At 31.7% G+C, this 12787-nt stretch overlaps 1 protein-coding gene across 1 annotated transcript in view; it reads left to right on the top strand.

Annotated features, from left to right (window-relative positions):
- The window catches only part of LOC106468642 (MAP kinase-activating death domain protein-like), a 138202-nt gene that overhangs the window by 108218 nt on the left and 17197 nt on the right, over nt 1-12787 (top strand). The window contains exons 26-28 of the mRNA XM_022396995.1: nt 2237-2353; nt 4626-4753; nt 6829-6975. Of these exons, the coding sequence (XP_022252703.1) occupies nt 2237-2353; nt 4626-4753; nt 6829-6975 (392 nt within the window). The remainder of the gene's footprint in view (nt 1-2236; nt 2354-4625; nt 4754-6828; nt 6976-12787) is intronic.

The following is a 12787-nucleotide window of genomic DNA, read 5'->3' as shown; positions in this document are numbered from 1 at the left end:
GGCCTTCAAAAAGTTGACGACTCTACATGTTTCGATGTTACAATGTCAACCTCAGGATGATGCCATATCTGAAGAATATGGTGGGTGTGGGAGAACTTCCCAACCCAACTCTATAATTTTGTGTTGCATCAAACGTGACACATGTGGACGTGCATTGTCATAGAGAAGAAGAACACCTTTCCGACTGAAGGGTGTTTCTGATGAACTGGCTTGATTTAAATGTTCCAGTTGCTGACTGTAGATCTCTGCATTGACAGTTCGCTGTGGATTGAGAAGTTTGAGATGAATTACTCCTTTGATGTCCCATCAAATGTAGGTTTTGGGGTCGGAAGTGGTTGTTGTCTAGGACTGAGCCATTGTTTTTGACATTTAATATACAGGTAGATAATCCATTTTTCATCACCAGTGACAATTCTGTCCAAAAATGGTTCACGCGCATTATGCATTGGAAGAGATGAAGCAACATTTACATGTTGGAAACGATGATCATCGGAGAGTTCACGAGGCACCCAAACACCTTTTTTATGGTGTTTTCCTATATTCCTTAGATGTTTACGTATTGTTTCATGAGAGACGTGCAATTTCAGGGCCATTTCATGAGTGTGTTGCCTTGGGTTAGACTCAACAAGCTTCTTGAGAGCATCAATATCAATTCCAACATGTCAGCCTCTGCCATCACAGCTTTTTAAAGCTAAAGTCACCTGAATGAATTTTGCTGAACCATCATTGACACTTACGAACATTCAAAATATTTCCATAAACTTCTTTGATATTCTTTGTGGCTACAGAGGCTTTGTTGCCTTTCTTGTATTCAAACAGCATTACATGCCGAATATGTGTCTCGTCTTGTGCCATCAATTTAAGGGATTAGAGTATACTACACTTTACACACTATATAGCTACATTAGCATGACGTTTAGGTGGTTTGTTTAACTATTACACGTTATGTATGTTTTTTGGGGGTGTTCCAAAATCCGACATTAATTTCTTGACGGCTTAATACTTATATAAAGATGTATACTTTACTAGTTATAGAAGGGTAAAATTAGCAGTTATTTAAACTGCCACAGCCACATGGTTCCTATGCTCTTTGCTGCACTCAGTTAACAAGTGTTCTTATATTTGTTTGTATTATTACAAATAACTGAAATAGGTTTTTTTGAAGTAATTATATATTCACATGTAATGCTTGGAGACAACTTGAATGGGTAATGAAGAAAAACTGTAATATAAGTTTAACATAGCAGCAAATGTACAATGTTTCGACAAGGTTTTGTCATCATCAGGTACAAATGTATTCACGTGTATTCTGCTCCACTTAGTAAACTACAAAAAAGTTAAAATCAAAATTTTAATAACTAGCATGAAACTAAAATTGATATTTTAAATTTTTCCATTCAGTTTACATTCTTTGAAATCCTGAATTAATCTTTTGATCACATTTTCATTTATAAAGGTATATGTGCTATTTATGCTATAAAATGAAATAGTATAAATTTTAAATGGGTGTTACATAATAGTAAGATATTCTCAAAGCTGTGGTATGTCTCAAGAAGAAACATTGTTGCATTACACTGTATCCTTATAAAGTTAATGTCCTAATGCATTCCCTGAGGAAGTTATTTGAAAGATAATTACTTAAAAATGTGTTGCAGAGACAGAGTCATATCTCACATTTTAGGTAACTAAAATGTTCATGTTTCAATTAACTTTTTATGTACTTGAGATTGCTACCTTCTTCAGTTGGAAAAACAAGGAAATTTCAAAGACTGACTTGGAAAATTAAAATATATATCTTTAGCTTAGAAACAGAAAACAATTATTAAGAAAGTAGTTTTTTTATATCTGTAATATTTGTTCACAAACTTTGCCTAAAAAAGATGCATATAATGTGTTAAACTTATTTTTCCAATTTTTCTGAAACAAGTATTATAACTACAGTTAGAAATAGCTAGTAAAAAAGTGTCTACTTCTAGTTGATGTTAAAGAGGTTTTCAGAATTGGGAGTATGTTTTTCTTGATATGATTTCAAAAGACAGGAATCTGTTTCTCAATCTTGTGTTTTGAAGAAAGCTAAATGTAATATTAGCTGCATCTTTTCCAATTAACTTTAAAGCATTTTGTATCAGATAGTTAAAAACTAGCACACTTTTCAACTTCCAGGTGATAGTCATCATATTGGAGACATGATGTAGTTCCTTTATTAGAACAGTGAAAGTAGCTAATTATGTTTTAGGTTCTGGTAAAAGTAGTAGTACTAGCAGCCCATCTGACTGTGTCCAGTTTTCAATACAGTCATCTTCCAATGATAAAGTAGGCTCTGATAGGCTTCATCTGGCAGACCTTCTTTACAGTATGTTTTTATTTATTCAATCCTTTACTTTTTTAAGTGACATTATCAACAGAGTTAATAAATGTTCTTTGTTATACTATCTTGAACACAATTTCTATTTTATTATCTTGTATTATATATTATAGTAAACAAAAAAAAAAAAAAAAAAAAAAAAAAATATCAATGTTAAAATAACTTAGGTGTAAAGAATAAAAATAAACAGTCAGTAATGTTTGAATTTTGTGTTCAGAGAAGAGTAACATTCTGTGGAATCAGTTTGTTTGGTTGCATGCATTAAAGAAGGAAATGTATGTATTTCCTAGTATTTTAAACTAAACTATATCAGTTCAGCTAACATACTCAAAAATAATATTTTATTAACTGTAAAATGTATAAAAATATGGAAAGTTGCAAGTATAAATACAGTGTTTCTAACTTAGGCCTCCAAACATAAAGTAGGTTTAAGAGTTAAATTAAACTGAATGTATGCATTTGGTGTATAGTTTTTTGTTGTGAAAGATAATGTAGCTTTGAATAAAATAAAAATAATAAACAGCAATGTTTGTGTAAAATTTCTGAAAATCACTTTTAAAGTTAAGTCATATCATTTTCATTATGGATTAAATACCATATTTTTTTCTTGAGTTAATTTTTATTTTAAGGTAAGAATGAATACTTTTTAAGCTAGCATTTTTAAAGAATCTACTATTATCTGTAAATCAAAATTATGCAAGTATGATACACTTCTGATTCGTCAGGTGGAAAATGAATGTTTATAATAAATATTAACAACATGGTAATACCAAAAAACATCTTTGATTACAGATGTTTTGGAATTTCTTCATGTTCCATCATCAGCGTTAAAACCTCAAAAAAAATCTAGTTCATAATATTCAAACTACAAAAAACAATATTAGCTATTGAGCAAGTTTTTGTATTCAATCAGAAACTTAGAAAGAACAGATTTAAATGGTAACAATATAATGGAATGTGTGATAAAACCTGCAGCATACACAAGTTTAATAAATAACATTGTTAAGAGAAACCATTACAGAGAAAAAATCAAATATAAGTATAAGTGTGCACATATTTGAAGGTGACGTATAGTTTTGTCATTATAGGTGCCCCCCAGTGGCACAGCAGTATGTCTGCGGACTTACAACGCTAGAATTCGGGCATCGGTACCCATGGTGAGCAGAGCACAGATAGCCCATTGTGTAGCTTTGTGCTTAAATACAAACAAACAAACAAGCCATTACAGGTAGTTTTATAGCTACCACAAGTATATTTATATACGACCCACAAGGGCATAGAAAGAGGTAGTGTGTCTTTGGTTTTAAACATATTTTTAATTTTAAATGTTGGCCGAAATACTAAAGGTAACTTAATTTGTGGGCAGTATGTTTTAATTATTTTTTGAACTTGATATTTGAATTTAAAACTGTTTGCCAATGAAAGGAGTGATAAGAACTAGTGGACAGGCACTTTGTTTTTAGTGGTCATCTTTATGACCAGATAGATGGAGTGGTGATGGGATCACCTCTACGTCCAACTCTTGCAAATATTTTTATACGTTATTATGAACTCTATATCCCCCACTCTGTATTTGAGATTCCCATTGTCCCTATCTACTGTCTAGCAAAACCACAGCCAATTTTTAAGCTACGTAATCCAACTGAGTCTTGTATCTGATTGCACAGTGGGAATAACAATCACCCCATACTTCCAGAAAAACTTTAAAATTTTCGACTTCAGAATCACTGATTACGAACTCTGTATCAAAGAAAGCCACTCCATTTTTAATGATCACCCAACACTAAATAATAACATAAATTCCACCCTGTTCTCATTAATGTAATCAATTCCAGACTCTCGGTGTTTTTATTTGATTATTATTATTACTTTATACAGTGTTTATACTTATATTTAAGTCTTTCTCTATAATGGTTTTTTCTTAACAATGTCATTTATTAAACGTGTATACCGCACATTTTATCGTACATTCCATTATATTGTTACGATTTAAATCTGTTCTTTCTAAATTTCCGATTGAATACAAAAACTTGCTCAATAGCTAATGTTGTCTTTTCTAGTTTGAAGATTATGAACCAATTTGTTTTTAGATTTTAATGCTTATGTTAGAATTTGAAGAAATCCCGAAATATCTAAGTAAGGATGTTTTTTAGTAGTACAGTGTTTTTCATATTGTTATAATAGTATAAACTTAACTTTCCCATCAGATGTTTTAGAAACAAGCTGCATTATTACCATAGTAACTCAATCTTTTCTTCAGATGTTCAAATGAATATGATCCCATCACCAGAAAGTTCAGAGCAGGAAGAAGCAAGTGACATGTTTCATTCTATTATAAATGCAAAACGAAACTTTCTTTTTTCAAGAATAACAAGCATGGAGTCTGAAGTGAGTGAATCAGTCAGTTTGTTGTTTGTATAGTACAATTACTGTGTAAAAGAAAATATGTTTCATGTAAATAATTATTCAGTTAACTGAACTAGCCTGTGGATTTATTCTGTAGATGTGAATTGCTTAGTTTCATTTAAGTAGTACGATAAATGATGGCAGACTATTCAGATGACACAAGTGCCATTTTTATTGAATATATTGCTAAATTTATGATATGTAGTAGCACACCCAGAAAGTAATTTATTTTTTGAAAACAAACTATATTTATTAGATATAAATTGATTTTGGCCAAGAATATTGTTCCTTAAAGTTGCAATATAGTTTCTGATGAAAGTAACAGTGACATAATTATTGAAAGAAATATATTAATGAATATGAAAATTGTTGAAAGTTACTGGACATGAAAAATAGGAGCATTCTGATTAATAATAAAAAAATTAACAGTATTTTAACTTTAAGTTTTCATTTTCTGGTAATATAGGGTTTTTACACGGCTATATGTTTTCTCATCTGATTTGACAGTTGGCACATTTGGACTTCTTTGGTGATATGTAAATATTGTTGTGTGCAAGATTATGGTTGAAATTCTTAAATTTGAAACAGGTTTGTTGATGTTATTTAAGTGGCAGCTCTCTCCATATACTAAGTAGAACATGAACAAAGATGGATTATAAACTAGAAATCTGACAGAGTGTATGTTAACTCATAAGCACTAGAATTATAAACTTGGAGTTTTTATAGTTACCATATTTGAATGAAAACTTCATGCTTTAGTCACTAGCAATACTGGAGATATGGTTGTGTAAAACCCTGTACAACATTTATAAATATCCTTTATGTATCACATTTTAAAATTTTGTCAAGCAGTTTGATTCATTGTATAAGTATTTGTTGATGAAAGTTTGTTAGTATATATATGTCATGTATTTTTCTGTCACGTAATTGTGCCATTTCTTACATATTTCTAATATAGAATTTATGAGGTGCATTTTAATTATGACAGTTGTTCTGATAAAAGCAGTCGGAAATGTAGATGACTGTACTATACCATTTAAATTTGCTAATGCCTTACATATGCTATGAGTGATGAACATTTCTATGCGGTTATCCAAATGTTTGTCATATGTGTTTAAATTTTATTTTTCATGGAATTGTTTAATATATATATGTAAAAGCTACTCTCTGTTTAGTATGCTCCCTTTGTCGGTAATGCTCAACTCTGTGTTGGCAACATTCAAAGTGGCTCAGTGGTTTGTTTCAAGTGGAAGTTTTGAGTTCCAATTCTAGTTGAATGGGGATTTGATTATTATTTTTTTAAATTATTAAATCGTAATGTTTATGGATTTGAATTATTTATCATTTGATTACAGAGACTGGATGTTACAATAGTTATAGTACTTGACTATTATGTGGAAATCTCGAGTCTGGATTTTATGTTAATTTTTTATTATTATATTTATTTTTTTATATATTTATTATCATATTTACAACAAGCTCCTTGAATATTCAGAAAAGTAATAATACAATTATAGATTAAGTGAGGGATAATAGTATATTACATAATAAACGTGAGTGACTGTCTGTATCCAAAACAACTTAAATATCTTCTCAATACATTATTATTTATATTTTTCACCTTCAGTAGAAAAGAGTTGAAAAAAATGTATAACTTTTCATTAAAAGTTATTCCTTCATAAATTTGCTCTTCACCATAAAATTCATTGCTTTTACCATCACAGTTAGTAAATCAGATGGTTAGATATTTGATGGTGTAGGAAAATTTCATTGAGAACCAGTTTCATATGGTTCAGTCTATAAGGCTTTACCAAGAAAAATATTTAAACGTAACATACAAATATATGCAAATCAAAATTATGACCAAGGAAAAATTACAAAATATGCAAAATAAATGTTGATTTTTTGAAATACTAGAAAAAGGATAAACAATTAATTTTTAAAAAATATGTTCATAAAATATTTATTTAGATTTATTTTTCACAAGAAAAATTAATCAGCATTTACTGTCATATGATGGACATTCAGCTAATTTAATACATAATCTCCACTTCCAGGAATCAGAAACTGGCACTCTGACACCCAGTTGTAATGCAAGTGATTCTGGAAGCATGACAACTAACCCAGCTTACTACCGTGCTACCCAAGTTGGCCACAGCTCTTTTCGATCAACAGTTTCTGACAGTGAAATTGAAGCAGGAAGTGTGAGTATCATTTCTTCAATGAAGTGAAAAGAAACTGGTTTGATGTGAATTTTTATTATTTGTTTATTCAGGCTTAAAAATTCAATTGTGGATTTCAAGATAATCAAGATAATATTTTTGATTTTTATTAGAAATATGTAAATTAAAATGGTAAATTTTTAATAGTTTCTTAGTTTCAGGGTATTTTTCTACACTTTTCACTTTATCCAGACACCTTACACCTTAAACAGAGTTAGTATTGTTAAAATAGTAAACTTCAGTGTTTTTATTATTGGAAATATCATTATAGAACAAATTTCACTGTCTAACCTTCATTGTATTTGGTTTGTATATATTAATTTTTTTAGAAAGAAACTGTTAAGTCTATTTTACAAGAGATGTGATTTCAATATATTTTAATTATTTTGGGATATTAATGTTTCTCAGAACAGAGAGCTGTAATATATGTTCTAGGACTAATGTATTTCGTCCTTTCAAAAGTTAGTCCAGGCTCCCTGTTCTGTCATGTTATTAACATGTGTGCTTTTTAATGGTTAGCTTCATTTTTATAATATCTGAATTTTTCTTATTAGCTACAACTGTACAGTTGTTTTCCATTTAACAGCTGTTACAGTGCAGTAAGTGTAAAATAATTATGCATTTGTGGAATATTTTTTAGTTGTGTATCTGTGTTGAAATTGAAACTAGTGGGTTAATATTTTCTATCTTGAATGTCCAAGATATGTTTAATGTGTTAAATGTATTAGCATATGGATAAAAATATGTGTTTCAAGCTTTTTTCAAGCCAGCAAATTTTCTGGGTATTACTTTTTTTGTAAACTTGTTTTGAATTATGTAGCAGTTTAGAAATTGTGATTTTGAGTGGTGTAGGAATTGAGAAATATCTGAGGTTACACTGTAGCAAGTTCCTATCTCTCTTTTTTTATATATTTTCAGAGCTTGTAATTTAAAGCTACTAATACCAGACATCCTTTGTTGTTAAACTATGGTTAATATGTTCATTCAGCATCAAATAAATCTACTTGAAGTAAGGCAATATATTTGAGAATAATAGAACATGAACTCTAAAGTTCAGTACATTAAGTTGTTATATGTACTTTCAATATATTTATGTTAATTTTTATGTTACACGTAGTTGATTTCTTGTCTGTTGATTGAATGAGAGAAACTGTTAACACTAGAACTGCCAAATCAGTTATTTTGACTGTTTTCACTTTTCAAATGTAAATAACACGGTTGTCTATGTATGACTTTTTCTAAATCCACGTATTAACCCTATCGCCTCAGGTATTCTTTACTGTGCATGACAAAAGGTTTTAGTGTCTTACATTCAAAATTTTATTAAACTGCTTTTTGTTTATGTTATATTAATTAGAATAGCATAAAATATTAGCTAATAATCCATATTTTAATAGTATATAAGTTTTAAGTTCCTAATTATAAAAGGCAATATTAAAAAAACATCCTGAATTTCCACTAGTGTTACCCACATGACACATTTTCTCTTAGCATGTCATCATCCACAATTTATCCACCACCCCTCAAAAAAGTATGAAATTAAACGTAAATTACTCTCTTGACACATTTTGTCTTAGTATGTTATCATCCCTATTTTATCCATCATCCCCTCAAAAATGTATGAAATTAAGCGTAAATTACTCCATAAAATCATTATTGCTCAGATAAACCATAATTTTTATAGTCTTCAACTTTGTTTTATTACAGACCCCTCCTGCCACACCCACCTGTCACATCCTCTCTTTCACAATTTGTTGATAGTTCTCTCTTACTTTCATTATATATTACTTATAACCAATAGAAAGTCAAGGTTTTCATCTATCAAATGATGTATTGTATAACATTGTGTTATGAAAAGATAATCATCAGTTTCACTCAGAGTAGCAACATCATTCTCATGGGAAAGCTAGCTTGGATGTATTTGTAACGGCTATTGTAGCATAGTTAGAAAGCCAGGAAAAGTTTGAGAGGTAAGTGAACTTGTCTACTTTTTGCATGTTATTAGTCTATATGCATTATTTAATTGAATAAAAATTATTAAGTGCATTGCTATCTATAATATAAAAAATTAGGGTTAACTCTCTTTGAAACCCAAAAGCAATAAGAAAGATTAGGTAAGTACTTATTTATTCTTTATTTATTATTGTAAAAATCTAAAAATACTTATTTTGTAAAGTCATTTAAGACTAGATTAGGCAAGATAAGTAATAATGATAATAATGTATTTAAAATGGTTCACAAGGCACGCATGCGAACAGCTCGTAGGTAATATAATTCAATAGCGTAACAAGAGTTGCAATTCCCCCTGTGATTTACAACTTGTAATGGCATGGATAGTAGTTAGACACAGTTCAAAGGGCAATAAACCAATAAAATTTAATTGTAAATAGATGCATAATGTTACAAACTTAGAGCTACTTAGGATAAATGAATGTAGTTTCATGATACAATTGGAAGTCATTCTAGAAAGAAAAATAGGTTACTTTAGGTTTATTAAATTTTTTGTTGTTTTTTTTGGTGGTACGAGGTTGGTCGAATTGACCGATATCGATTTGAGATAGGGTAGAGAAAATAACAAATAAACTTTAAAGTTTTACTGAAAACAAACGCTTGAAGTGCATTTAGGAGGTTTTAGGGATTACACAAAGGAAATTTGAGATTTTTGAGATGAGGAAAAGTATTTTTTATTTTAACATGAAAATTACTTTGCACACACACACATACACACACACTATTCAAAACAAATACTCAATATATTCATGGACAAATCTTTATTTTATTTTATTAAAAATACTTCACTAAGAAATGTGAGTTTTTCTATGTGAAAGATTTGTAATATTAACTGAAAGACTGCCAAATTTCGTGAAGATATAAGAGAGTTATAAGTATTAAATCTATAAAGACTTTAAATATCCTGATGGCACTTCAAAGGCAGGATTGTAAAAATAATCACTTCTACCTAGGACTGCCAAATACCTGTCACTTTGACTATTATTTCCAAAACATACTTACCCTCTGCTGTCACTGCTATCGTTTATACCCCACTTAAATGCCTTTGCCAATATCTAATTTACAAATCCTTCCACCCACGTCAGTGTGCCCTCTATCCTGACACTGTATATAAACACCTCACTCAGATAATGTAATCACTTTTTCTCAACAAAGAATTGGTCACAGTTTTTTATGGGTTGCGATTTTCATGTCACCTTGTGGATTTCTGTATAATTGTAATTTCCTTTCAAAAAAATTGGACGTGACATTTGTGGGTAGGAATTCCCATATTACCTTTGTCGCCATGGTAATAAATGGTGACTATTCCTCCTTTATCTGGCATCTCTCTGCGGTTAGAGGGGGGGGGGTCACTCTCAGTTGAGGCTGTCCATGTTTTGATCCGTTGGGAGATGGAAACATACAATTCAGCCCAGGGTTTTTTTTCTCCTGAAGCCTCTGAAGTTTTTTTTTGTTGTTGTTGATCCTGGTTATTGTGGGGTGAACTTGGACTTGGTTTTTCTGATGCTTTTCTTTACTAAGTCAGTTTCTCATGAGTACAATTTGGATCACCCACCTCTTACACTTGATGTTCATGTGTGTCCCAGAGGCATTTTATTGTGAATTGTCATCACCCATTTGATTTGTTGTTGTTGACCTATCGACCTTCTTTGGCTCTAGCTTCTGAATAGACTCAGACCTTTCAGGGCCACTCCATTTGGGCTGACTGACACTAACAGTTTCACTGTCAACTTATATGGGGGATCATTTAGATTTACAATTATTGATGGACACCTGGTATTTCATCACTGCAGATCCATGGGTACTTCAAGTCCTGGTATCGAGGTTGCTCTTTCCATTCAATTCTCTACCTCCATTATCCTCTAACCCTGTGGTATTTCCACCTCCTCCTGACCAGTTGGGAGTGGATTTTCGATTCTCGACTATCAGATTTACTATCATGAGGGTGGTAGTGACAGTTAATCCCATTCTTCCATGATTTTATTCCTTTTTATTTGTTATGCCTGAGACAAGGGGATATTCACGGACAATCATTGTTCTTTCTCATCTCAACCCATTGTTTGTTCCTTCGAGATCCACAATGGAGTTCTTTCTCACCCTATATTGGCATTCTTCACCAGGTCCGTGATGTCCAAGTTTGAGGCTGCTGAGGCATTCCTTCACATTTTCATAGTGAATTCATCTTTAACTACGTTTTGTACACAGGGATCAGGTTCTGTAGTTCACGGATCTAGCCTTTGGTCTAGCATCAGCATCATATGTCTTCTGCTGGGTTGTACAAGTTTTCACCATGTTTCTTGCCCGGCACAGCCACCTCCCATCCAGTTCCAGACTATGGAATTGGCAGTAAGGCTCTTACTTATAGGGATGGTTCTATCTCTTGGGTTGTGGGCTTCCCCCAAATATCTGGAATTTTTTGGGATGAGGACACATGCTATCTCTTCAGTGGTCTCATTATAACTAATGGATCTCCAACTTCAATCCACTGGATTTTCCAGTCCCTTTCATCAGGAGCAACATCTTAGTTTTTGAGTGGTGGTTGGTTTGGATCAACACTATCATATGTGTGTGTGTGTGTGTATATATATATATATACTGAGTTACCCGGCATTTCACGGTGAAAATTTAGATTTGAAATGTATAGATCAGTATTTTTTCAGCAAATTGAATAGTAAGTAGAGAAAAGCTGTGATGCGAGAAATAAAAAAGCATTTAATCAAACAAAGCTTTATTTGAAATTAGATCGTGTTTGAGTTTGTCTTGTTCTTTGAGCCTGAAGCCGTACATCATTTTGCTCCTATGTTTCTTGCTCTCTGTAAGTTATTTGTCTTAATTTTTGTGCTTGAATTCTAGTTTGACATTGTTCAGAAGTTTCTTGTTGTCTATATTCAGCTTGCCTTGATGATTCTGACTGAACTCTGGCTTTGTGCTGTTCAACAGTTTCTTGCTATCTTTGAGTAGCCTGCCTTTCAGCTTAAGTTCGAAGTCTAACTTTACCTTGTTCCAAAGTCTCTTCCTGTATTTGAGCAGCCTGTCTTGCAGCTTGTGCTTGAAGTCTTTGATTGCGTTCTTCTTCTGTTTCAGCTTCTCTTTGTGCTTGCATTCTTTTAGCAGCAGAAGACTTTCCATAGAAAGGGCATTTCTTGGGTGGCATAATTACCTGTATCACTAAACAATAATTTGCAATTCACAAAATTACTAAATCACTTATAAAACCACTTAGCATTATTTAAAGATAACTGTTTTTGGAAATACTGAATTGACAGCAAGGTGATCTGGGTGTCTCCTGCCATAATGCTCTGACACCAATTTGTTACGTCTCTGGTCGTTTGTTAATTTCCCGTATAATTTCTTTCGGATGAAATTTTAGTGATACAAGTCCTTTCTTAAATAAAACTAATTTATTCTTTCTCAATTCAACTTTGCAATACACTTAATTTCCACAGTCTCTTTAACTTAAACACACGCTATAATTCACAACGAACGATTCACACACTTTAGTTACTACCGCGCTTGATTCAATTGTCCATCTCTATCTCTTCAATCTGCAATTATTCATATATCTATATGCCATCACTTCTCACTGGTCTTATATACACAAAATAGAGGGCATCTGGAGAATACTCGAGGCTTCACGAACGGACATGATCTTTCTAGAATCCCATGACGTGTCACCAGTGCCATGTGACCTCCGCTGTCGTAACAGTATGTTTATTACAAAAAAATGGTGAAATAATCATTAATTGTCAATTTCGTCATTAAATACTACACCAAATACAAAAAA

Source organism: Limulus polyphemus, unplaced genomic scaffold, assembly GCF_000517525.1.
Source record: "Limulus polyphemus unplaced genomic scaffold, Limulus_polyphemus-2.1.2 Scaffold3095, whole genome shotgun sequence".
Classification (NCBI taxonomy): domain Eukaryota; kingdom Metazoa; phylum Arthropoda; class Merostomata; order Xiphosura; family Limulidae; genus Limulus; species Limulus polyphemus.
This window is presented reverse-complemented; position numbering and strand designations above follow the sequence as displayed.